Source organism: Lissotriton helveticus, chromosome 11 (genome assembly GCF_964261635.1).
Source record: "Lissotriton helveticus chromosome 11, aLisHel1.1, whole genome shotgun sequence".
NCBI classification, from domain to species: Eukaryota; Metazoa; Chordata; class Amphibia; order Caudata; family Salamandridae; genus Lissotriton; species Lissotriton helveticus.
Window position 1 is genome coordinate 292852820 of NC_136072.1, and position 25934 is coordinate 292878753.

General features: G+C 43.0%; 1 protein-coding gene across 1 annotated transcript in view; it reads left to right on the forward strand.

The window, feature by feature from the left end:
* Positions 1-25934, forward strand: part of LOC144791901 (nucleoplasmin-like) — a 409526-nt gene that overhangs the window by 317711 nt on the left and 65881 nt on the right. The window contains exons 3-4 of the mRNA XM_078666694.1: positions 4987-5103; positions 14519-14612. Coding sequence (XP_078522820.1) covers positions 4987-5103; positions 14519-14612 — 211 coding nt within the window. The remainder of the gene's footprint in view (positions 1-4986; positions 5104-14518; positions 14613-25934) is intronic.

Consider the following 25934-nt stretch of genomic DNA (forward strand, 5'->3'; position numbering starts at 1 on the left):
GTAAAAGGTAGGACAAGACCTGATGTGTGTGCCATGTGTGTGGCTTGCCCTGATTGTGAATTACCTGTTCCCCACAGGCCAGAATGGGCAGTTTGATTAGAACACCTTATAATCCTAACTGACTCAGGGAACTAGGTAGAAATTTGAGTTTAGTATTGCCTGAATGATAAAATACATCCTTTAGTGAAGTTTGGTTTAACATTCTGTGTTTGAAAATTCCACTTTTAGAAAGTGGGTATTTTCTTGCTAACTATACAAGCCTGCCTTTGCTAGGTTGTGTATTCCGTGTCCGGAGTTTGAGGGACAGGGGCTGTGGGATTCCGGGAGACAGGGTGAGCCAGCACAGGGCTGAATAGAGTGATCTGCATGTAGATAGGTGGAAGGTGTTGCACCTGGGACCTGAATAGAGCTGTGCCTGCCTTCCACAATGCTGGCTCCACCTCCTGTGGTGTGTCTGATGTCCCTGGCCCAGGCTGTCGAAGGAAAGAAGGAGTCTTGTCAACAAAGTGCTCCAGGACTGCACAGAACTGGTTTGGACTGGGTACAGGATCCTCTGCCCTCAGAGGACAAAGGATTTGCTAGTAAAAATATTGGGACCCAGACCCGAGAACTTTAGATCACTTTTGGGACACAGGAAGAACCTTTGCTGAGGAGAGGAACCAGAGAAACTGAGGAGGAGGCTATCCCTAAGGTGAGTGCTGTTTGGGGAATTGGCCTGCAGTGGTTGCCTGACTGCCAAAGAAAGGAGAAAGGACTTTGTGCTACTTTCAAATCAACTTGTAAAGGATATCCAAGGGCTTGAGATAGAGCTTGCCTCCTGCTAAAGTCTCAGGGACAACAGACTTCACGAACCAGCTCCCCTGCCTTCCTTTGCTGGGAATTGAACTGCATGCTGTTGAGCTTGGCCTTCTGAGAGACTGCGTGTCGCTGCTAGCTGGAAGCGCGACTCAAGCCGATGAAGCTTGTCGCCGTCGCAGCAGATGCTGTCGCATCACTGGAGAAGCGTACTGCCGCTGCCGCCTTCGCATCACCTGAAGCCCCTCGCATCACCGGAGCAGAGTGTTACTGTCACAGCAGACGCAGTCGCATCACTGGAGAAGCGTGTTGCAGGGTCTGTCGCGGCTCAGAAGAATCGTTCAGTCGCCGCACGGCCGTCGGGCATGCACGCATCGGTGTGGCATCAAGAAGAAGACACCATTTTGTTTCATTGCACCGGATCTTCATCGCATCACGGTACTGCTGGTCGCATCGCCACGGAAGCGGAGTAAGAAACCGGCACATCACCTCCCCATGCGGAGAATAACCGACTCATCCCCTACGCAGCAGTAAGGACCCAACGCAACAACCGTTCTTGCGTGTACGCAACCGACGCATCACCTTCCCCGCAACACTTTTGTTGTGTAGCGTTACGCATCCAAAGGTACATTGAACTCTGTGTTGCATTTCACATCTAAAGAGAACTAAGCTATTTCTACCATTTTTAAGTGCAGTTTTGTAGATTTTTGTTTGTGGTCTTGTGTTAAGTCTATATAAAAATACTTATTTTTATAATATAACCTGTGTGGTGTCCATCTGAAGTGTTGTCACTGTATTACTGTATGTGTTCACAAATGCTTTACACACTGCCACTGAGATGAGTCTGTCTGCTCGTGCCAAGCGGGTGAGCAGGGGTTATTTTAGTTGTGTACCCCCTTACCCTGACTAGACGCAAGGGTCCCTATTTTTTCAAATGTACCTACCTCTGCCAACTAGAGACCCCCAACATCTAACACCCATATAAAGGTGACTCATTACTATTTAAAAAGCCTGCCCTGTATTTTGACAGGGCAGGCTACAGGATTAAACTGCAGCAATAAGGCAGGCCTGAGCCATGTTTTCCTTTGTCACGCTAGAGGATGGCCAAATCAGAGCTGTAGACAAGAAGTGATATTTAACTTGCCGCGCCATGGGTCTATTTCTATACCATATACTATATCCTTATAGGAGAACTAGATGTGCCAATCTTGGATTACTCAATTTGTGCATGTTTACAGCAGTGCCATGTGTGCAGAGTTAACAAAAAAGCTATAAATTTCAGTTGAAAATGGGGCTGACCTCACAAAAAAGGGGCATTTTCTCGCGGCGTCTATTTTGTATTCCATGAGCCAACCCAATTCATTTTTGTTTTCCTACATCATATCAAGGTTGTTTGGTATCTTTTGATTAAAAGCCATGGTCATCAGCACCCATTTAGAAGCTCATAAAACTGAAACTCAAACAAAAACAAACGTACTTTAGATGCTGAGCACATCATCCTTCACAGTAGTTACCATATTCCCTATCTCAAATCAAGTCAAGGACATGCATCTAATAAAATGATCAAATGATCTCTTATAAACCCAGATTGCAAAAATACAAGCCTGCCATTTACACTGGGTCATCCCACATATTTCATCAATATCATAAAATCTCTGTATGCATCCCTGAAAGCCAACCTCCTCAATTAAATACTTTCACTACATTTCAACCTACCCAAGAGGTACCTAACAATGATGCTACTTGTTGAAAAAATACTTCTGTATTCTGCTTTTAGGATACATTTACAAAATGCATGTATTAAACTGTGATCATGAAAAGCAAGAAGAGGCATGCATCCAAATCTCTTTTGACCCGAATTAGTTACCGAGGTGTTCACCTCCTGTGCCTCTCCCTACGATATCCGTGATTCTTGGGGGCATTTCCACTTCCAAGAAAGGGGTAGAAGTGACTCATACTTTCAGGATGGAGCAGACTTTCCTTCTATGACACGCAAGGTATTCTGCCACCTTAGTAAACCTCTGCCAAATATAGGGTTTGGTAATACCCTAGGCATGTACCCACAGAAGCACATAAAACACACTCTTCGTAGTTTTAGTGGTCAGTAAAACTAGAGTGGTAGGATACCTTGTACGTCATAAATTAAGTTAGGGATGTTGTATCCTACAACTCCACTCTCTTTCTCTCACCCCTTCCTGAGTATTAACTATTGAGGTTTCTCCTGTTATTTTTATGAGCATAGCTGACTTTCCCTCACCACACAGGGTCAGGGACTTCCTCCGAGATGGGCAAACACATAGTTAGTAGGGGGACAGGTCGTAACCACAAATCATGAACACAAACCACACAATAAACCAGCTTCTTTCCTGCCTACTCATCCCATCAAGATAAAAAGCAGACTCCTCGATTGACTGATGGTGATTTGCATTACCGAGAAAACAGTAAAAAATCCCCTGGTCTACTCGCATTTATCGAGTAGAGGAAATGTGTTTTTAAATCTACAGAATTAAAGCAAACTGTTGACAATTACTCAAAAGCATCTAACTTGAAAACCACTTGCTTGAAGATGGCACTTCACTGTGAGACGAAGTACCAAAACCACCATAATCCTTCAACGCCAGTTAGAGGTCACAAACCTTGAGTTCCTAACCCTTCCAAGCATCCTCTACTCATTTATCCACACATTGAGATTTACCTCTGACTCACACTATTGCACGTTCCACAACCACACAATATTTCACCATAACTAAATTTGTACCCATTCCCATTGTCCTTTCTATTTTATACCATGATATACTATCACCCTCGTCACCAAATTTATGAATTCTATATCTACGTCCGGGTCTTTCCGAACCATTCCCGATCGCCATTGCCATTGAGACCTTCGAGAGGGTTAAAATGTTAATTACATTTGTTCACCAGTCCCCTGTGTTTTTGATCTTGGGCCAGCTGCTTGTTCTACAAGTAGCCCAATTTGAATATTATAAACTTTGTGGACTCGCAGGGCCCCTAGAAAATAATCGGCAGCGTCACAATTGCACACCTAGGAGTTGGGTGGATCGGGGACAGTGTAAATCTATTTTTTATTAGGCAATGTGTTCCAGAGACGGGGTACAAAACCGCATTTCATAATGCAATCAAATAAGAAACGACTGACTCAAAAAGTGAGTGAGCTCTAGAGCCAAATGTGGAAAACTCAAAGGTTTATTACAAAATTTAAACCGACAATGCAGAAATAATGGAATGCCGAAGATGTGTCACAAAGTAGTCAATCGGCATAAAGGCAATCCATGCAGAATATTAGAAAATCAGAGAAATGCTAAGTGCAAAATGCTCAGCAAAATTATTAAGAAATCGGGCAACACATCCCTAGTAGCATAGGAAAAGTCTCGTTGCTCACCCCAAATTTAAGGGTTTACATAGCCAATTTATCCATAGAGGAACATTAGAACAGCAAAATGATTGTGGTGTGAGCAAAGAAATACATTTTCATCAAATCAGAATACAAAAATGTCACTTAACCCTACCAGCTGACCACTAATCCACTACATGAATATTGATTGAGGGGCTAACATAATATCAGGAGGTGTCCAAACAAACTAGTTACACAAACAGTGAACCGTTGTGAATGAATGTGGTACCATGTGCAATTGGAAGGTCTTTCAGAAACTGTCACAGGAGGCTAGAGCAGTGCATCTCAAACATTTTAGAAGCACACCAACTTTTAGAAAGGCATATTTTGTATTGCATCTACTATCACGACTCACCAAAAATGCTCACAGCCCACCAGGGGGTCGTGACTGACAGTTTGAGAAACATTAGACTACAGCCTTCTTCGAGAATAGTGTCATTCAGAAAGAAATAAAAACGCATCTTACTTGAATAGATGTGTCAGAAATAAGCCTAGAAATAACACTGTTATGACATGCGTTTAAGACAAGATGGTGCCTACTTGAGACCTGGTTAACAAACGCCTGGAAAACGCACTTTAACGCAATACAGCAAGTTTTACCTGCATTTGCTCCATGTCAGTGCACACGTGTGAATTCAAATTCAAGAGTAGATTGATCACATTTTGATTTAGATGCATAAATATGTCATCCATTGAGAGTACACCTAAAGGAGGGTTGGACTCCAGGCTTCATAAACTACACCAACACTCAAACACATTTTGTCTGCTTGCTTTCGCAGATTTTCCTTGGAGCTGAGGCCAAAGATGAGCTCCACGTGGTAGCAGTGGAATCACAGAGCACCTACCATGGCGATCCAGTGCCCATTGCGTCTCTCAGGCCATCCATCCAGACAATGGTAAATCCTCTCAGATTTTAAAGTGAAGGTTGGTTTGAGGTGCACATGTCATCTGTCATGCTCACAAATGGACCAGTAACTCAACTATTTAATTCCCACCCCATAGTGGTAGGTATGTAGCATTCAAACCCTTATACGAGTAGGAACTTGTACAGGCTATATGACACATGAAGAGTTAGTAAACTCTGCCATAGTGTGGAAACAGCTGATATTTCACAAAATAATGTTTGCCTTTTGTCACATGATCTAAATGGAGGAGGAGGAAATGAGGTGAGATTAACCTCAACATATATAGATGCGCCTGTCAAAGCAAATAGCAGATAATCTAAGCAAACGGTTTCCGGGTTCTCGCATCAATCAACCAGGAAGCCCAACACGTTTAAAAGAAGAGCTTTAATTAAAACACTTGGGGCCAGATGTAGGTAATTCCTATTTACCGACATCTAAATACCGACTCATACCGAATCGGTATTTAAGAGTCGTAAATAGGAAGGAGGCAGATGTAGGTAAAAAATTACCGAATCTGTAAGAGTCTGTATTTACCGAATCTGTAAATACCGATTCGGTATTTCACATTGATTCCTATGGGCCTTGAAGCCCATAGGAATCGATGTGAAATACCGATTCGGTATTTACAAATTCGGTAAATACCGAATCCTGCAAGGGTGCAGGGGGTGTCACTTTGACACCCTCTAGCACCCCAAGTACAGGCATGTGTGCCATGTGGCACACAGACATGCCCTAAGGGCATGTCTGTGTGTCACATGGCACAGGTGTGCATGCACAGATGTACATGCACACCTGAATTCGGTATTTTACCACCCAAAATGATTGGGTGGTAAAATACCGACTCTTAAGGGCCTGTGGCACTCTTAGGAGTGTGACCTACATATGGATGTACAGAATCGGTATATTTACCGAATCGGTAAATATACCGATTCTGTAAATTCAGACCCACCTACATCTCAAAAGCCAAATACCGGTCGGTAACGGCCGAAATCGGCCGTTACCGACCGGTATTTGGTGACCTACATCTGGCCCTTAGTCTTTGTCCCACAATAGACACATATGGTCGAACTCTTATTAAAAATCAGGTATGTTTTCCTTCGAAATAGAGGTCTACATAGCTTCATGATACATACTCTTCATATCAGCAGCCTACATCACTCCCATTGCACTCCACTATTTCACCAGAACCCTTTACTCCACTAACACTTCCCACTTTATTCCGAATAGTAGAAGTTCTAACATTCAGTGATTAAGAACTAGTCTTAAGCCTCACACTCAACGGACTAAAATGAGTATCATTTGCACTTTTCTTTTTTAATTCCCCCGCATCCCCATGTGGGGGAAATCACCTTTAGAATGCAGTCATTACATCGCACTAGCTTTACATAGCAGTCATTACATCGCAACATCCTTTACATCGCAAGTCATTACAACGCATCCCATTACATCGCATAGTACCCTTACACTATCCAACACTTACCCTACTGTTGCTCTCACTGGAATTAGAATAGTAATTTTTACCCCTACACTATGATGTCACCCCTTCTATTTATCCGCATAGTGCCTTGAAGTTGTGACCCCTGCATCCGGGTCCTGCACCGAAACATGTGTCAGCTCATACTTTCCTAGTGGTGCAACTCCTCTACTAGCTGGGACATTAATAGTTGCTTTTGGGCAAACGATTTACAAAAAAAATGCACTAAACACGTTAAAAATATACTACATAGCAACTCATTGACAATACCATTCAACTGTACTAGGAAATAGGTGTTCTACAATATTAGTGTTCTATTTATATGTCTTAGCACATTTGGATATACATGGTGTGTTCAATGTTGAGTTAATTGGTGTTTGTCTCGTGTTTTGTCCATATGTGTGGCTGAATGAGTGTAACCATGTTTTTGAATTCATGATTATGGGGGGTGTTCATGTATTATATTTTTTGTTACACGTCTGTCTGGGAGGTGTCTTTGATATAATATTTTACCAAGAGTCTCTATGTATTCATTTTATGGTTTTTGTAAGAGCAGTTTTTGTATTTTGTTACTATTATGTATTACTTGCCTGCATAAACAAATTAAGGCTTTTTATATCCCAATAAAATTAAAAACTATTTTTCATTCAGATCTTTATTCTTACCTTTGTGTCTGCACACTGTTCTTGCTCATCAGTGAGGAGGTTATTTTTTACCCTCTTTATTCAAAGACTTTGTTGCGTATTAAAAAATGATTTTCAGGCAGTGGGTTTGGCTGTTTTGATAGCTTGTTTTTCCCTGTACCCTTGCCTAGTTATCATTACAGGGGCCCCCTTTTGTGTGACGGTTTTGTGTCCTTCGCTCACCATTTAACCATCGGAACAGTCTAGCCACCATAGTAAACCACTGTTTGCCACCGCCGCGCTGACGTTTCAGGCAGGGTCGCGTCCTCTGACTACAGCGCCCAAGGGAAGATTGGCCGCGTTACATATAAAAGCGCACAACGACTGCTCAGTTGCAAATATGCTTATGTGACTGTGAATAAGAAAACATTTTATTTTCATAGACCCGAGAAAGGCCTCTGTGCCTCAAAGACACACTAAGCTGACAGACAGGCTAACTGCAGCCTCATTTTCCTCAAAACTTTCAATTTTTGTCAAATATTTTTCCATGTCAGGTGTTAGTCAGAAAAATCACAGTGGAAGTGATATGACTGAAATGCAAAGACCAAATAATTAACTTGAATACATTTTTTCAGACCAGAGTTAATTCCTGTACATAATTAACTCACCTGGGGTGAGGGACGGAATTAAATTTGATATGCAAATGGAGAGGCTGGAATCTGTTGACAGACGAAAATGTAGCTGGGCAAAACGGGAGGTAGTAGGGACTTTCTTCTCTCTCTGAAAAATGACATTTTTCTTGTTATTCTACAGCTATTCTCTTGGATAGCAGTCAACAGATATGGTGACTGCAAGGAAATGACCAGTTCTTTCACAATCACACGAGGCACAAAAGTATCGTATCATTTCGCTATGAAACTGTTTATGTGTGTGTTATATGCAAAATATGTTGACATTGGCGAGATAGTTGTCCTCTAATGGCATAATTAGTATTTCTTTAACTTTAAGACCAGCACTACGACTTTGCAAGAAGATCAGACCATATGTAGAAGTTCAGTTTCAAAAGACTACCTTTAGGCACATAAACCCTCAATCTGCTGAACAGCATGTAAAGGGTTGACCTCCCTGCCTGGTTACAATAGTCTGTTTCTTGCAGGGGGAGGGGCTTGGTACTGAAATCAGTGGCCTGTAGTGTATCTTGTGATTCCAAAGGAAGCTGATAATCCATGTGGGATTTAAAATAAAATGGAGTTCCCTGTCTCTAAGTGGATTAGAAACGACTGTGTAGATTTAACTGGTCAATTTTGAACTTGGATATTCCTGTGACTTTTTCCTCAATAACACTGGCCACTTTAAAAGTATCCTGGTGATTTCAAGAACACTGATATTGTGATAAAACTCACTTAATCTGCTTTAAAGATTGGAACTAGAGAACCATACTTCGACCATAACTGTACATTGACATTCAGTACTGTGAGCTTGCTTCGCACTAAGGCCAGTTGCAAATCCAAACTAACCCTGGGCGGAACACTACCCTATGCTCGCGGAGGAGTGTGCGTAGTTTGCACAATTACGCTACGCGAATTGCACGTAGCACAATGCAAAAAAGCATAGTGGGCATTTTTTGATTGCTCGCGGTCCTCAACGTCAAGTTGGCGACCGTGAGCGAGCAAAATCACCACCGCTGAGGCTTTTTCCTCGTTCACGATCAGCAACATCAAGTTGCCGATCACGAGTGTGGAAAATAAACCTCCCGGCGAGATTCTCAACGCAGGCAGGTCAGGTTTCTCATTGCGAGTGGTCGCGTATGCTCGCGACCGCTAGCGATGAGAAACTACCAGTCCGCGTTGAGAAAGCTGCTGCTTGAGCGGCAGAAAATTACCTCTTGCACTAAGCAAGATGCCGTTTGCAATGATTGCACAGTGCAGACAAGCATCCGGCACTGTGCAATCAGTGCAAACAGCATTTTCCCTACCGCACTACGCAGTTCGCGTAGCTTGCGTAGTGCACTTCGCATAGCTTGCGTAGTGCATTTCTCATAGCTACGCGTAGCAATACTATGCAACTACGACCAGGGTTAACCAAACACCATGTCCTCAGGTCAGTGGGTTAGTCGAAAAATGGCATCCATTCCCGGAGGAACCTGTTCAATTCTGTAGGTTTGTCCTAATGAATGTTTTCCCACTTTGAGCTTTCGGTTTGATTAGGATGTCACACTATACTGGCTAGTGCCTGGCTTGGTGGAACCAGAATTGGATACTTTTTAAGGACTGGCCCCACATAAATCTCATAAATTTGAAGTCCATCTTATTTTTAGCTGGGAAGGCAAAACTCTGAACCTGCAGAACCTTCACGACCACTCCATTACAGTTGCCCTTATTGCTCCAAAGTTGGAAACCTGTTTTGAGTAGGTCATAGTCACTCTCTGGACAACACTGAAATACTTTTTTTTCCTTCACTTCTTCAAACCTATTTGGCCCACTTTGTTTTTATTAATTTTTAAAATATGCCCGTCCCATCAAATTTCATTGTTATTTTTAAATTGTTTGACATGCATGAGGTTTTCCTACAGTGCTTAATAACGCATTGTTTGCAGCTGATGTTTTTGGTATTTTTGGATTTATCTGAAAATGTTTCCTTTTTAATAACCTTGGAAACCTTTAAATGTTTTCCTTCATTTTCGCTTTTATTACATTGTAATTGTTCTTAAATATGATATATAGCGTGTTTTTTTCTATAGCCTGCTGTATTGTTACATGGGTTGTTAAGCACAGTGCCGACGTGCATGTCCATTGGGAATTACCATATCAATTAGGGCAAATTATCATGCATTGGCCAAGGGTATACCCTTGAAACGTTTTTAATCTGAGTTAAACTGCTGGGCATACCCAGATAGACCATTTACTCCTTGAATATAGAAATATAAAACTTGCTGCTCTCCCTGGCTGAGTGATGGTAGAGCCCAGAAAACATCACTTTTCTGTGATTCTCAGAGACTGTGACACTGGGCTATCTTTCATCAAGCTTTGTGGGCCACACTTTATTTGCTTTGAGGATTTAACAATAGCTGATAATGTGCAGACAGGAAGAGTCCATTTGGATGAAAGTTAATTTAACATCTGTCTTCATCCTATAATGTAGAAACTGAGTCATTTAACCAGTCCAGTCCTTTATGAAAGGGTGTAATGATCCTCCTGCAAACTTTAGAGGAAGGCTCGGACTGTGGTTTTGATGTGAAGATTGCAGAGAAAGAATTAAAATTGACCTTTGATATTTTATATGATCTATTTTCAGGCTCAGGCTCTCTCAACAGTGCACTATAAGAGAAAAGAGTGGGTTGTCTCGTTGCTTGGGGAGCCATCTTGTTCAAATAAGATTCTCAACGCTTTGTCACCAAACAGACTTTGGACATTGAACCAGAACCTGTTTTAAAAATAAGAGCACCCTATGTTTCTCCTAATGGGTTGTTTTATGAATCTTCTTTACTCTGGGTACTTTACCACTGCTCATCAGTGCTAAAGTGCATATGCTCTCTTTGTAAATTGTGATTGGTTATCCTTCATTGGCGTATTTGAGTTACCAGTAGGTCCCTCGTAAAGTGTGCTGAGTGTGCCAGAGCTGGTAAATCAAATGCTACTAGTGGGCCTGAAGCACTGATTGTGCCACCCAAATAAGTAGCCCTGAAAAGATGTCTCCGGCCTGCCACTGCGGTGCCTGTGCACAGTTTAACTGCCATGTCGACTTGGTAAGTGCACCCACTTGCAAGTCCCTACCCTTCCCTTACACATTGGACACCTCTATGGTAGGACCAAGATACCCACCTGGGCAGGGTGCAATGTGTGTGAAAGATAGGACATGTACTGGTGTGTGTAACATGTCCTGATAGTGAAATACTGCCAATTTAGTTTTTCACTAATGAAAGGCTATCTTGCCCCATAGGACAGAATGGGGAATACTTTGTAACATTTTACAAGCATATCTTCCCATAGGGATAAGATTAAAAATTGGAGTTTGGTATCCCTGAACTCAGGATTTAATAACACATCTTTTAATAAAGTTGGTTTATAAATTGTGTTTGTAAATACCACTTTTAGAAAGTGGCTATTTTCACGTTCAACCATCCTGTTCACCTCTGTCAGTTTGTGTATTGACTGTCTGGCTTTGGAGTGACAGGGGCTGGGGAGGTGCAGTGGCTCCATGAGTCTGAATGAGTCCGCACTAGGCTGAATAGGCTTGATCTGCATTTGGAGTGGTGGGAGGAGTAGCACCTGTACCCAAGTAGTGTTGTGTCTGCCTTCCACAATACTGGCTCCACTCCCCTGTGGTGTGTCTGGAGCAAAGGCTCACACTGACAATGGATGTTGTTGTGCACTTGCAGAGGGCCCCCAGAACTGGTTTGGACTAGGCTCCGAGCCCCATGCACAAAGAGAACAAAGACATTTTGGGGTAAAAGTATCAGACTCGTAGCCGCAGACTTTTAGATCATTCCTGGAATTCAAGAGGAACCTTTGCCAAGGAGAAGAACAGGAGAGACTGAGAATTACTGCGCTTGCTGTTAGTCTGGGGTTGGCCTGCAGTTGCTGTTTCTGCCAAGGAAAGGAGAAAGACTTTGCAGTGTCCCCTGCTTGAAGGAGATCTCCAAGGGCCTGAAGTGAGCTGGCCTGTTTTGAAGTCTCAGGGACACAAAAACGTTATCCCCAGCTCCCCTGAACTCTGCTGCTGTGAATTCAAGCCTGCCCAGAGGTGCCTGTGCCAGTTTTGAGCCTCTGGAGGTTATTGCTGCTGTATGGGAGCTGGAAGAAAGAAGAAACTCAAAGAACTACAGAAATTGATGCTTCGCTCTTCTTGCGGCTGTTTTCCCGATGCATCTCAAATGACGCAAGAAGAATTTCAACGCATCGCTGCGCTGGAAACCGCCGCAGCGCCTGTCGCGCTGCAAGAATCGACGCATCACGGGATCGTGGCTGATGAGGCTGATGAGGGCTGACGCAGCGCCGCTGAACGCATTGATTGACAACACATCCCGGATTTCCACGCATCATACCTCTCTAACTACAGGCCAATATCGTTACTGCCCTATTTATCTAAAATATTGGAGGCGCACGTAACCAACTGCCTATCAAGTTTTGTGGAAGCCTCTGGCTATTTACAACCTAACCAGGCAGGGTTCCGGCCTGGTCACTCGACTGAGGCAGTGATACTGGCTGTTCAGAACACCTTAAGGTCTAACGCAGACAGGGACCTGCACCAGGCACTGGCACTGGTGTTATTGGTGTTATTGGATCTGTCTGCTGCGTTCGACACGGTTGACTACAACATCTTGGTCAACCGTGTCGAACAGGCCGGCCTTCGGGACTTGGCCTTGGCCTGGCTCAAGTCCTTTATTTCAGGACGTACCCAATCGGTTCGACTGGGTTCTTTTACAGCCCCAAAAAAAATTTCTTTTTGTGGGGTTCCTCAAGGATCCTCCTTGTCTCCCTTATTATTTAATTTGTATATGCGGCCTTTGCTGTTCTCTTTACGAGAGTTTAAGGTTGATGTATATAATTATGCAGACGACCTGCAGTTGGTTTTTGTACTAAACTCTCACAATGCTGCTGAGGAATTCCGAGCAACTATGTCTCTTATCCAGAGGTGGATGTCCCTAAACCACCTCAAGTTAAACCCGGGAAAAACAGAGCTTATCTTACCTGGGAAGAGTGAGATCAGTTGGAGTCCCAGCTTTTGGCCGTCGGATATGGGCTCTCCCCCAAAAAAATCCCGCACGGTAAAAAGTTTGGGAGTGACTCTTAGCGAGGATCTCACCTTGGCAAGTCAAATCGGAACTGTGGTTTCCTCGGGGTTCTTTCAGCTGAGGAAGATTAAAAAAATCGCACATCTCCTCACAGGTTTGGCCTTAATTCAAACAGTTAGTGCCCTAGTCCTGTCTCATATTGATTTCTCAAATGGCCTCTACCTGGGGGCGCCTATCGGCCAACTCAAAAGACTGCAATACTTGCAAAATCAAGCTGCAAGACTTATTTGCAAAGTCCCTAAGTGGGAATCAATTAGACACGGACTAGAGATTTTGCACTGGCTGCCTGTGGAACATAGAGCCACATTTAAGGTGGGCTGTATTGTGTTTAAGGCTCTGGAAGGTAAGGGTCCTATGTTCCTTAGATTGTTACTGCGCAAATACAAACCCTTGCGCAGTTTGAGATCCATCCACAAAGACCTTCTTGAGGTCCCTCGTTTCAAAAAGAAACGTCAGGGAGGTAGCAGTTTTCAATTTTTAGCCGCTTCATTGTGGAACTCCCTCCCTCTGACTCTGCGACATAGTAAGGATCTTCTTGCTTTCAGGAAGGCATTTAAAACTTTTCTTTTCTCTCAGGCTTATGGTAAACAGTGATTGTATTTCTTTTATGTACTGTTATGTTGACTCTCTCACCAGCGCCAAGAAGCCCCCGGGCGTATGTGCGCTTAATAAATAATAAATAACATAACATAACATAACATACCTGTGCGGCACACTTTCCCTGAATCATCACCTGCGAACCGAAAAAGTCACGAATGATCGATGCATCACTCCCCATACTGACCGGATTCGATGCAACTCGTCCTTTGCTTGTCGCAGAACCATCGCATCACCTCCCCAAGGTCTCAGAAGTGTTGCATCTCTTTGTTTTCCGACTTTGGGGCTGTTTGGCAATTACAATTTTGACACATCTACCGGTACTTTGGTGAAAAGCCACACATCCATAGTTTTCTATGGTACAAGTTCTTGAAACCTTTCAAAAATCATATTTTTAACTGTGTTAGATTTTTTTCGTTTTGGTCTTGATTAGTTTAGATAAAGATACTTTATTTTTCTAAACTGATGTGGTGTTCTTTTGTGCTGTTTTTACTGTGTTACTCCGAGTGCTGGTACAAATGCTTTACACATTGCCTTTGGGATGAGCCTGTCTTCTGGTACCAAGCTACCAAGGGGGTGAGCAGGGGTTATCTAAAGTGTGTATCCCCCTACATAGACTAGAAACAAGGGTCCCTATTTGGCAAAGATACCAACCTCTGCCAGCTAGAGACCCCCATTTCTAACACTCGTCACAAGCTTATAACAATAAATCTAGTCCTAATATGTTAGCATAAACTGGTGATTTGAATTTCCATAACAGAAATAGGCAGTTTGTTCTATAGAGTTTTGAAAGTTTCTAACAATTACAAGTTTTAGTTATATGTGGGCTAGTTTAATACTTGAAAGTAGAACAAATTGAAAATGTGTACAGTATACCCATTTCAGTAAAATAATTTGTTCTCTTCTTTTTTTCATTAGGTTAATGTAAATGGTCTTGAATTCACCCCGCCTGTCACCTTTATATTAAAATCTGGAACAGGTCCAGTGCATATCTGCGCACAACACCTTACATGTAAGTCCAGCAGAGACCCAACGTTTTTCTATTGCCGTTTTGTAAATAACGTCCAACCTTATTTTTCCAACTAATATCGCTTTCTATGTACTCATCAGGCCATTGTTACATCCACAGTGTGATAGAACCAAACATTTTATGCTTGAAAATTTATTCCACCATTCTCATTTTTAGCAGCCACACGTCATGGAAGCCTTTAAAAAAAAAAAAAAAAGAATTGAGTTCATAGACAAGTATTACAAGCATATAAGAATCTCGTGTAAAAAAACATATTCCAAAACCATTGAGGATGAAACGATTGGCATAATTCTAAAGTGCTAAAGTATTCAAAACAAATTTGAAATACTCATTTCAGGGTGTTCAGCAGTGCAATCACAATATTCCTATAATACAAAAGATCATATTAATTTAAAGTACTAAATCTGAATACGTACATGAATATTCTATCTTTTTATCCCAAATACTACAAGAGTGTAGGTAAAGATCACATTAAAGTGCTAGCTAAGGATAAGTACATGCATATATATTCTATTCTTTTATCCCAGGTACAACATGTTATCCTATGTTTCATACACCCTCCAATATTTCTCATACTTTTTCAATGCTCCAGATCTTATTGCATATTTCTTTTCCAGCTCTTGTATTTTAGACAAATTTGCTCTCCATGCATTGAAAGTATGTACCTTCTCTGTTCTACAGAGTTGCAGAATTAGAGATCTTGCTATTAATGCTACGATAAACAAGCAATCCTCATGTGCAGAGATAACCGGCGAGCAGCCCAAAACTGCAATGGATTCATTAAGCGAGATTTGGTGGCCTATTGTAAATCTGAGATACTTTTCGATCTCCTCCCACAGATTCTGCATTTTTGGGCACTCCCACATGATATGCGTCCAAGTGCCATTCTCTACACAACAAAAGCATTTGTCTTCTATTTGCGGGTATATTTTATGGAGAAAAGAGGGTGTTCTATAAATCAGCCATTTCAAATAGTATTGCATATGTTTGAAATTTGCCCATGGAAGCCTTTGAGAATCCCAGTCAACATGCAGTGTGTACTTTGAGGGTTGGTTGGGGGGTGCCGTCGCCACTCATTTTTGGGTACCAGAGCTTGGGTTTCCTCATCAGACTTTGACCCAGGGCAAGAGAGAAACGTACAAGAGGGGAGAAAGAAGTAGAAGTAAGATTTGAACAAAAGGAAAAAACAGGGACGAAGGAGAAACTGCAAGAATGGGATAAAGCAGTAGGGAGTGTCAGCTGGTAGGTAAGAGATTTGAGGTGGAAATGCGATAAACAGCCTCAGTATTGAGTACTGTGACATTCTATAGCACTGGTCGTGAGCTTCTGAGCAACACTTTGCTTCTGTTAAAATGTATGCACTGTCAAAAGGTATCACCTTCTTAGGTCATTTTTAAGTATCTTATTTGCATGGCATTGCAAAACCACTGTAATTGCCCAACTAGTGCAGCATTCCATTGAGTGAACCATAGCATTTGGGCACAGGTACCTTAGTGGAAATTCGGCTCTGTATTAGATATAACTAAGATGTTGGGCAGTCACAGTCTTATAATTATTAATGAAGGGCTTAAGCCAACTGTTGTCAGGAGCTAGTGCCTATATGCGTTGGTTCTAGTGATACTGAGCAAGTTCTGTTAAGGCGTACTGAAATGGGAAAGTGCTGTTTATGTGGAGAATGTAATATATAGTAATATATATATATAGTAATAATTTTATTTCGCATAGTTACTTAAAACTATTGCAATACAAGAATAGGTTAAAAACAGAGAATTATAAAGGTACAGTTGTAAAAAGAGAATAAAACATTCACATTTCCTTGGTTCGGATGTGCATGCAGCAACTTTGTAACCAATCAGTTAATAAATAAATTATAAGTTTAGCTTTGTAATTATAAAATATTTCTGCTTTCCTAATGTCCCCATAAGCTCTTTGAGTCAATAATGTCATTCGGCGAGCAGGATTAGGTCAATAGTGCAGAGGCCATTATAGATTTATTTCAGGCATCTTTTTTTCCACCGCCTTCATAAATTTTACGGAGCTACAGCTCAGACGAGAGTCATGGGGAGAAAAACAAGCAAGGACTGCCTTCCTTCGTGTGCGGATTCCTTGTCGATTGAAATGTTGTTTCAACAAGTGTTTCCGTTCATCGTGTAATTTCTCGCAAGAGCATATCCAGTGCAGCATGTCTTCTTGCCCCAAGCCAAATAGCCGACAAAGGGGATCAGCTTTTATTTTAATCCAGCGCGGGACATTTTGAATACAGGGTAGCAGGCCCAGCCTATGCTTTAAAAAACGCATTTTGACAGATTTGGAGTATCACTCGCCAAGGTAGCTCTGTGGTGCCATAGTAATGTACGTATTTAGGGTCATCCAACCATGTGTTCTTTTGGAGAGGGCTGCCTTATCTTGGACCGATAGTAGCTGTTTGATCGATTTCTTGACCAATTTTTTAAAAGTTATATGATTTACTGGGGTGTCCCAGAGCTGCTCTAGTCCCGTGTTCGTCCGGCTGTCCAGTAGGAACTTGGCTGCTGCTGAGGACGGATGTTGTACTAACTCACTCCACAAATATTCATTTAATGTTCCCTGTTTTGACTTCCTCACTTTGTCCCAGGCTATCATGTAGGCTCCCTGCCTTGCTAGGAGCTGTTGCTCGATGCCAAATTCTAGCCTGATTTGAGCTGGTGAGGTTTGTTTGGGCAGGCTGAAGATGATTCTGTAGGCGGCTGTTATTGTGTTATCAAGGATCTTGGTCTCCCTTCCTCTAAGTGCTTCGCTCCCGTAGGTAATTGTTGGGAGAAGTTTAGCGCGGATTACTTGCGTCAGGGGCAGAAGTGAGGGGCCAGAAAGTTTGAGGTTTAGAGACTTCAGCGAAATTGCCAGAGATAACCCTTTCCCTCGTATACTCGTTCTCTGGGCGGAGAACTGCCCGCTGTTGTCAATTTTCACTCCTAAGTATTTATATGTTGGGGTATCTCCAATTATTGTCTTGTTCCAGTACCATGATGTTGGTTTCCTTTTTTTTCTGCTGATGGTCATTGTTTGTGTTTTTTCAAGGTTTATTGTAAGCTCATTTTTGTCTGAGTAGCATTGTGTTGCATTCAGGAGATGTTGAAGTCCTACCTTGGTATGACTTATAAGCACGATATCATCAGCATATAGTAGACAAGGTAGATGCAGTCCCCCTAACTTCGGAGCGTGGGAGTTACAACCATTTAAAATGGGAACCAGTTCGCTTAGGAACAAGTTAAATAGGGTGGGGGCCAGAACGCAACCCTGTTTCAGGCCCTTGTTGGTCTGTATGCGCCTGGACAAAACAGATCCATCCCCCACCTTTATCTGTACCCAGGTCTCTGTGTGGAGGTTGATTAGCAGGTTCAAAAGTGGTCTAGATATCCCCCAATTGTTCAGTTTAGACCATAAGAGGTTCCGGTTTATATGGTCGAAGGCGGCCTTATAGTCAATGAAGCAGAAATGAATGGGCATTTTGTTAGATTCTGCCTTGTCTATGAACATGCCCATGCACAAAATATTAGTCATTGTGCCTACTGATTTGGCAAAGCCTGTCTGGTTTGCCGGTATTAAGGAATATCTCTGTTACCCAGGCCCTCAGCTCTTCAAGAAGGATGCCTGCAAAATATTTTGCCTTGTTGTCGATTAAAGCCACCAATCGATAGTTTTGAGGGGAAGCCTTGTCTCCTGCCTTGTAAATTGGGGAGATAATTGAACCCTTCCAGGAGTTTGGCAGGATGTTGAAATGTCTTATCTCTAAAAAAAGGGGTTCCAGGGCTGCTGCCCAGCCTGCCGCATCTTGTTTGTAAAGAATTGGCGGGATACCATTCGGCCCTGGAGCTTCCTCTCTTCTTCCCTTCTTAATCTGGCGCTGAATGATGTTTTTCAAGTTCGGCGAATTCCCTGTTTCGCTCAGTGAGTGCCATTCTATGGAGCTTATGTCGGTATTCGTTGGAGGTTTTTCGTTGGTAGCAAGCTCCTGGTCCTGGTTTTTTCCCTCAGCCTGGTTAAAATGGGTACCAAGATAGTTTGCCCATGTGTCCTCTGCGATGTTAGATGAGATTCCATGGTGCGTTGGTCTTATAAATGAGTTTATTGATTTCCAGAACCTTGCCCCATCGTTCCGTTTAATGTCAGCATGAAGTCTTGCCCATAAGTTATCCTCCGCAGATTTGTTTGCTTCCCATTTTGATTTTTTTAATGTTGATTTTAATTTCCGTAATTCATCATGCTTTGCTGTGACATTAGGTACCTGTTGGAGCTCTCTCATTATACGATATATTCTGGTTTTTATGACTCTGATTTTGCTTTTATGTTCTTGAGACCATTTGTCCGATCTTTCATTGCCTGTTTGTGACTGTGGCTTAGATCTTGTTGCATATGTAGACATGATGTTTGTCAATTGTTCCCATTTCGTGGTTTCGCTAGATCCAGAGCAGCTCCCAAAATGCTGTTTTGCTCTTTCCACTAGAGTTTCGTCTATGGCTGCTGAATATTTAATTTTTTTGAAATTGACGGTGTGGATTGACTCTTTCAGGTCTTTAGATTGCTCAAAGTTGGGCTTTTCGATCTTAAAAATGGTTTCTTGGGGGCAGTGATCTCTGTCTCCGCTGCGGCCTATCTGGTATGATTTTAAGAACTGGAATAGTGGTAATGAAATAAAGGTATAGTCTAGAGTGCTGCTTGTTCTTGTTGAATGAAAAGTTGCAGCTGAGGGGTTGTCTCCAGGGGTCCTTCCATTTAGTGCCCTGATGTTAAAGTATTCCAGATATTTTAAAGTCTTATTACCTAGCTTTGTTTGCTTGGAGAATTGTGGAGTCGCTTGTGATGGAATGTCCCAGATTGCATTTTGAGTTAGTAGTTCGTCTTCTTGTGTGGTGCCCATGAGGTTAAGGTTAAAGTCCCCAGTAAGAACGACATTTGTTATGGGTCTTTCCCTTATGCAAGACTCCATAAAGCTGCAAAGGTCGTTGGCTGCTTTTCTTTTTCTTCTAGGGTGGATATAGACATTGATTATTGTAAAGTCGGTGTCAACGGTACTTGTTTTAAGTTGTGACAGGTGAATATTGACAGCCAGCAAGGCTGTAGAAGTTGGTCCGACTTCTTTAGCAGTCAAGGTGCTTGTGGCCGATATGTAAGTTACTAGGCCGCCTTGAGAGTGCCCATATTTAGCTATCCTTTTTGCAGCGGAGTAGAAGCGTAAGTAGCTATGAAGGTGCGGGGGATCTGCGAGCCATGTTTCTTGGAATGCCAAGACATCGAAGTTTCTAATGTAGATCATAAACTCTGTGTCCGTTATTTTAGGTGCCAATCCATTAATGTTCCAAGAGCATATTCTCAATGAGTCGTGGGCGCTCACCATTGGCTTGGGGCTAATTTGTCATTCATTATTATTTAAAGTTCTGGCTGTCCATCTTGGGTCGGGCAGTCCAGATAATTGTGTATATTCATCTACAGTACGTCGGGTGATCTCGTTATGTTGCTCGGCGTTATTGCCCCCTGGCCCTACCGCTCCTCTCAGGACCGAGTTTCTGAGACTTTTTGTGATGACTTGTTCTGCCTCATTTCCCGCCGGGACAAGAATATCAGGATATCTTGGCTTTGTATATGGTTGTATTGTAATCCCCCAGTTTTTAAAGGTTTCAGCTTCGGCATATATTTTTTGTGAGGTTGCCAACGATGTCCAAGTTGCTTTTGTTTTTTCTCTGCCTGTGACTTCATCGGCTATAAATTCAATAGAAACTAGTTCCGTGCTTTTTACTTCTGCCAAAGAGGGAATGTGGGATAGCAGCCGTAAAATGTTGCCTCTGTTCAGTGTGTCATGTCTTCCTTGTGAGGTGTAGTCCGGATTGAACCAAATGACACCTGTTGCATTTCTTTGTTCGCTTGTCTGCCCACTCTCTATTTTCGGTTGGCTAGATCGCATTTCCTTTACTAGTCTTATTGCGGTTGTTTTCGTTTGAATAGAGTTAGGTGCGGTAACTCTTAGCTCTCGGCTAGGTATTTGTTGATTTCGTGCAGACTCTTCAACATTTATATGTTCATTTGACAGCCCTCCCTCTGTTTTGGGAATTCTGGGTCGCAAGTCCTCTACTAGTCGTGTTGCAGTTGTTTTAAGCTGGTTTGTATTAAGTGCAGTTATTCTTAAATCTCGGCGGGTGGTGTGCGGATTCCATGCTGGCTGCCCGGCCGGGTGATAATTGTCTCCAGGCCTGGAGATAAAGCATGTGAGGTCTGCTGTCCCTGTAATGGATGGTTCTTCTTCTCTCTTTGTGGATGATGTTCCTTGGGAATTTGTAGGTAGATAGCTTTCTGGCTGTCCTTTGCCCATTACTACGTTATCTAATTCGGAATTATTCTCAGGCTTTACAACCCGTGAATTGGGGCAGAGCTGCCTGCTGCTTTTTTGTGCCTGTTCTGCGCTTGGGTTAAGAGTTATTTTGCTCAGTTCACCAATTGGGAGGCATGAGTTTTGTGTTCCTATTTCGGGCGCTTTTTGTGTACAAATCCCATGTTTTTCCGAGGTTTTTGTTTCAATTTTGCTGTTGCACCCTATCCCATTAATGGTTATTGCCTCCATAGGAGTCTCAGATATGTTAATGGCTTCCTCGCATACCGATAAACACGTGACCCCCTCGGGTTGTGCTGCGCTTTGTTCCGTAGTTGGAATGTTCCCAAAGAGGTGCAGAAAGCCTTTCCGTTGAGTCAATTTTGTATTTCCTGCCTTTGCGTTTTTTGCTCGTCTTTGCTTGGCATTCATTTTTAAGTTTGCATTATCATCCTCCGTATTTTCAAAGAGTGGAGGATCTATTGTTCCGTTTTCACTCACCCCTGTGCTTGTTGGTATAAGTGGTGGGGCCCTTGATTTAGAATTACCTTGTCTATTACTCACCGGCGCTTCTTTGGATATTGGTTTATCTATATCCGCCTTGAAGAAGCTATCACAGGGATTGCTTTGTTTGCACTTAGATGGCCTTCTGAGTTGTGTACATAGGTCACTCAATATTGTTGGTAATGTTGCCAATTTATCAATGATTGGGCCACATCCGCATCCCTCTCTATAATTCCCCGAGCCTTGATTCGGCGGAGCCAGTTTATTTTGAAGAAGCGTATTTAACGTGCCCAACTTCCCGTCAATGGCAACCACGAATACAGCCAGTGTGTCGAGTAGCGTCAATTGAGTGTCCATTTTATCCGACTGATAGTTGAGGGCTTCTACCAGAAGTTGTGTTGTTTTTAAGTAAACTGCACCAAGCGCTTTCATGCTTTGTGAGCTTTGGGGTTTCGTCATGATTTTCTGCAGTTGTGGGGCTTTTTTGGCCCGTCTCTGAAGCCCCCATATCCTTCATTGAGTGTTCACGAGAAGCGTCGCTTATTGTAATAGGCGTATACGGCACCTTGGTATTTGTCTCACTTTTACTGTTGTCATGAGTGTATGCAGCTGAAAGATCTTCCCATTCTTCCTTACCCTGATATGAAGATATCTCTATTACCTCTAGCGGCGAGGTTGGTGACCTATCAGTGTGGGCCGTATCCTTCCCAGGTTTCAACGTGCTATTGTGATCAATTACTTGTTCGATATGGGTTAAAGTTTGATTTCCCATATTTAAGTCGTTCTGTTCCCAGCGCTCCTTTTCAATGTTTACATTCGCTTAGTTGTTGACGCTGAGATACTTTGTTTGTTCTTGGCTTATTACAATGCAGTTCGTAGACCCGTCGACTTCGCCTCCCTTGCCGGGTATGTTGCCCTCACAAAAATTCCCATTAGCAGTAGTGCCAGGGCCTATGAAGCTTTTGTGAGGTGTGTTTATAGGTAGGCTTTTTGTATTATTATTTGCCCTGTGCACTTGAACAAGGTTTGCTTCTAGGACAAGTTTCATTCCTGGCTTTATCTCTTTGGTTGTAACAGTATGCTGCACAGGCTGGGAAAGCTGAGATGATTCAATGGGTTGCTGTAAGCCTGAATATTCATTGATGTTTGAGAGTAGTGTGTCCCCCGCATTTCTTAAAAAGTGAAACCTTGTGTAAATTTTTGGTTGAAGCATTGCGAGGCTATTTTTTGTTTTGCTGCCCTTTTCTGCTTTTGTCGGTTGTTCTCTGCTCAGGCTGTTAAGGTCGGACTTATCGCTTGTTATATCAATTAGCGAGCCTTCACTCTGAGTTGTTTGCCTGGTTTTGGTCGGTGGCTCTTCCCTTGCGAGAGCTTTCGGCGATCTTTTGAGTTTGTTTGTACTTTTGTTTGCCCCCCCTTTTTTCGTGGGGCACCCCCGAACACGTCCTGATCTCATATCACCAGGGCAGTCCGGGTGTCTAGGTCGCGTCTGTTGTGACCCAATGGCCCAGTGACCAGTGGCCTGGAAAATGTGGTTTTGGAATAATGCCTTCCTGCACAGCCTCAGGGGTCAGGCGCTCTGACTGGTACTTGGCAACCAACACGTCTGATGAGGCTTCCAACGGTCGAAGTTCCTGCCACAAGCCTCCTGCTAGTGCTGCCTAGTGCCTGTCATAGGTTCTCTGTCTGTCGCGGCTCTTCCACCACCGAGCCTTCCACCGCTGAACCTTCTCTGCAAGCCCTGCCTCAATGCCTCAGCACCTCCGCTCCTTTGGCGTGCAGTGGCTTTCCTTAAAACCTTAAAACCCCGCTTCACCAAGCTTTCTCCAAGCCCTCCAAAATAATGACGTCTTGCTGCAATCAGAGCTGCTAACTCCTTTGTTCTCTACCCCAAACGCGACTCCAAAGCAGTGACACAGTGCTGTTTGAGACACCCACAGCAACACGCTACAGAGGCGGGGGGTCTCACAGCTCTCACAGGGCTTGCAGTGTTCCCGGTTCAAATAGTTCCTGCAGAGCACTCGTGCCAGTTACACAGCTGCACAGCCACACAGTTTTTACAGATTTTACAGTTTTTATCCCACGGTGCACTGTGCCGCCAGGATCGATGCTGCCACTGCTTCTCCCTGCCATGCTCAGAGCTCAGAGCCGGCGGTTACACAGCTTATCAGCTTCCCCCCCGTGCTGCCTCAAGGCCGCCTCTCACCTCCTCTCACCTCCTCTCCTTCTCCGGGCTGGCTCCGCGGTTCCGTGGCTCTCGGCTCTCGGCTCTGCGGCTCCAAAGCTCCAAGACGGCACCGAACCTCTCCAGAGCCCCAATCCTCTCACATCAGCCGTAGGTTTTTACAGCTGACTGCCGCTGACCGCCGCCATAGCTTTTCCTCTCCTTGTGACTGCTTGGCTGCTTGACTACTTGGCTGCTCGTGGTCCGTGGCGTGGTGCGGCGGTTTGCTGTGGCTGTAGCTCCGCTCTCTACTGCTCTCTACCGTCCGTCAGCAGGATCAGTCCACAAAGCACGTGCATGTTCTGTGGAGAATGTGGCTCAGATGAAAATCGTGAGGTTCTACTTTTTATTGGCCCACCCCAAACTGATGCTGCACTGATAAAGGCACTCATACATTTAGCTAATTGGTTGGTGTCAGTAGTCAAAAAGATTCCTATTAATCTAAAATGGCTCTCATTAGAAGTATGAATACATTTTAAGACTTGAAGCATAGTCTATACTGCTCTATAACTTCTGCCAAGCAGATGCTGCTACAACAAAGTAGCAAGCAGAGGAGAATCACACAACACAAGAAAGTCCTGGATTCACTTGGAGATTCCAAAAAAAAGGGGAGGGTGTATGAATCTAGACTTCAAATCAAACTTTTTCCTGCCATCATCTTTAGCTAATCGGAACACTTTCCGATGGAGTCCCTCTGTGTTATCCTTCAAGAAGACCCTAAATCCCACCTATTTTGTAACTTTCCTCACATTGAACTCTTAATACCCTCCTCCATAGTGTTAAATTAAACTTGCAGATTTCTGCATTCTCTACATGTTTCTTGTGATTCTCTCTTGACCAAAGTAAATCACTCAAATGCCTTAACAGTGAGGGCTTCATTGAATAGTTTGTAACAGATGTATGAGGTGGAATAGGTAGAGTGACATGTTGGAATGCTTATGTAAGATCATCACACCCTCCACCACCCAGCTTGCGGAGAACTGAGAATTACAGTATTGAGACATTTACCTTACTTTCTTACTTACTAGGATGGTCCTACATTGCCAAACTTTACAGCAATCATTACAATGTCAAAGTTTTAGAACTTAGGTTGAATATTTCTCATCATTATAAAAGAATGGTGTACATTCAAAGGTTCAGAGTAGAGTTACTATGTTTTGACGTGGCTGCATCTTGAGCTCTTTACTTCAATTATCAGTCCGAGGAAAGAGCAATGCGTCTTTCAGGAGAAACCACTGCCAAGGTCAGTGGCAGAAAGTGTGGCATCTGACCATATGAAAAAAACTGACCATAGCTTTGTGTAAACCTCCGACCTTGCTGTCACATTTTAAGCATATTAGCCCTTTGAACTGGCCTAAAGCTCTGTTCAAAGGCACAACCAGTACACAAATTGTCTTAGGGTATGTCCAGGAGTCCACAAATCTACCTACACATATTGGCTATGAAATTACTAGCATGCATTAGCTGGGGCATTCTAAATGGTAATGGTGTCTGTTGGGTAGGTATAGCCTTCTGCCCCAGTGTCCGAGAGAGTGCTCTGGTTGGATTTCTGAGGATGAAATTTAATAATTCAGAATCAAAAGGAGGGAGGAGGAATATAGTGTCCGGTTAATTCCCCTTGTCAGACCGCAAAAATCAAAAGAACAGGACACTTGTAACTACGTTACACGAGGTTTGTAACAGACAACCCTCATAAACGCTATGTTAATCGTTGCGGTTTATGTTGTTCATCCGCCCCACATAGTCGTTGTGGCATTTATCATCGGGTTGTCTGAATGTGCTGTATGCCAGCCTCAAACCTGAGGCAACCTCTGGAGTTGCGTAGTAGTGTCCAGAGATGCACTAATACCCCCGTTGGTGAAGGTGAAGGTAAAATACCCATCTACATCCTTAAAATTTTTAATTAGTACAGGATGTGATTGGTGATAAAAGAAATGGATATGCACTGTGAACAGGTTACTGGTTCATTGCATATTACTTGGTCAACATGTTTCTGCTCCCTTTGCCCAGCCGGGTCTACGGAGCATTCGTCAGGACAAAACAATTACATAGAACACACAATACAATGTTAAAAATTACTCACACAACTTGTGCAGTATTGACTGAGTAGTCAAAATTTTCTCAGTTTTGATAAGGTGGTTTTACCTGAAGCATAGGAGACAAAAAATCAAGCTACTATTTCTACAGTATTCAACATTGGGGGCAATAGACTAGCTAATTCTTGCTAGTAATAAGA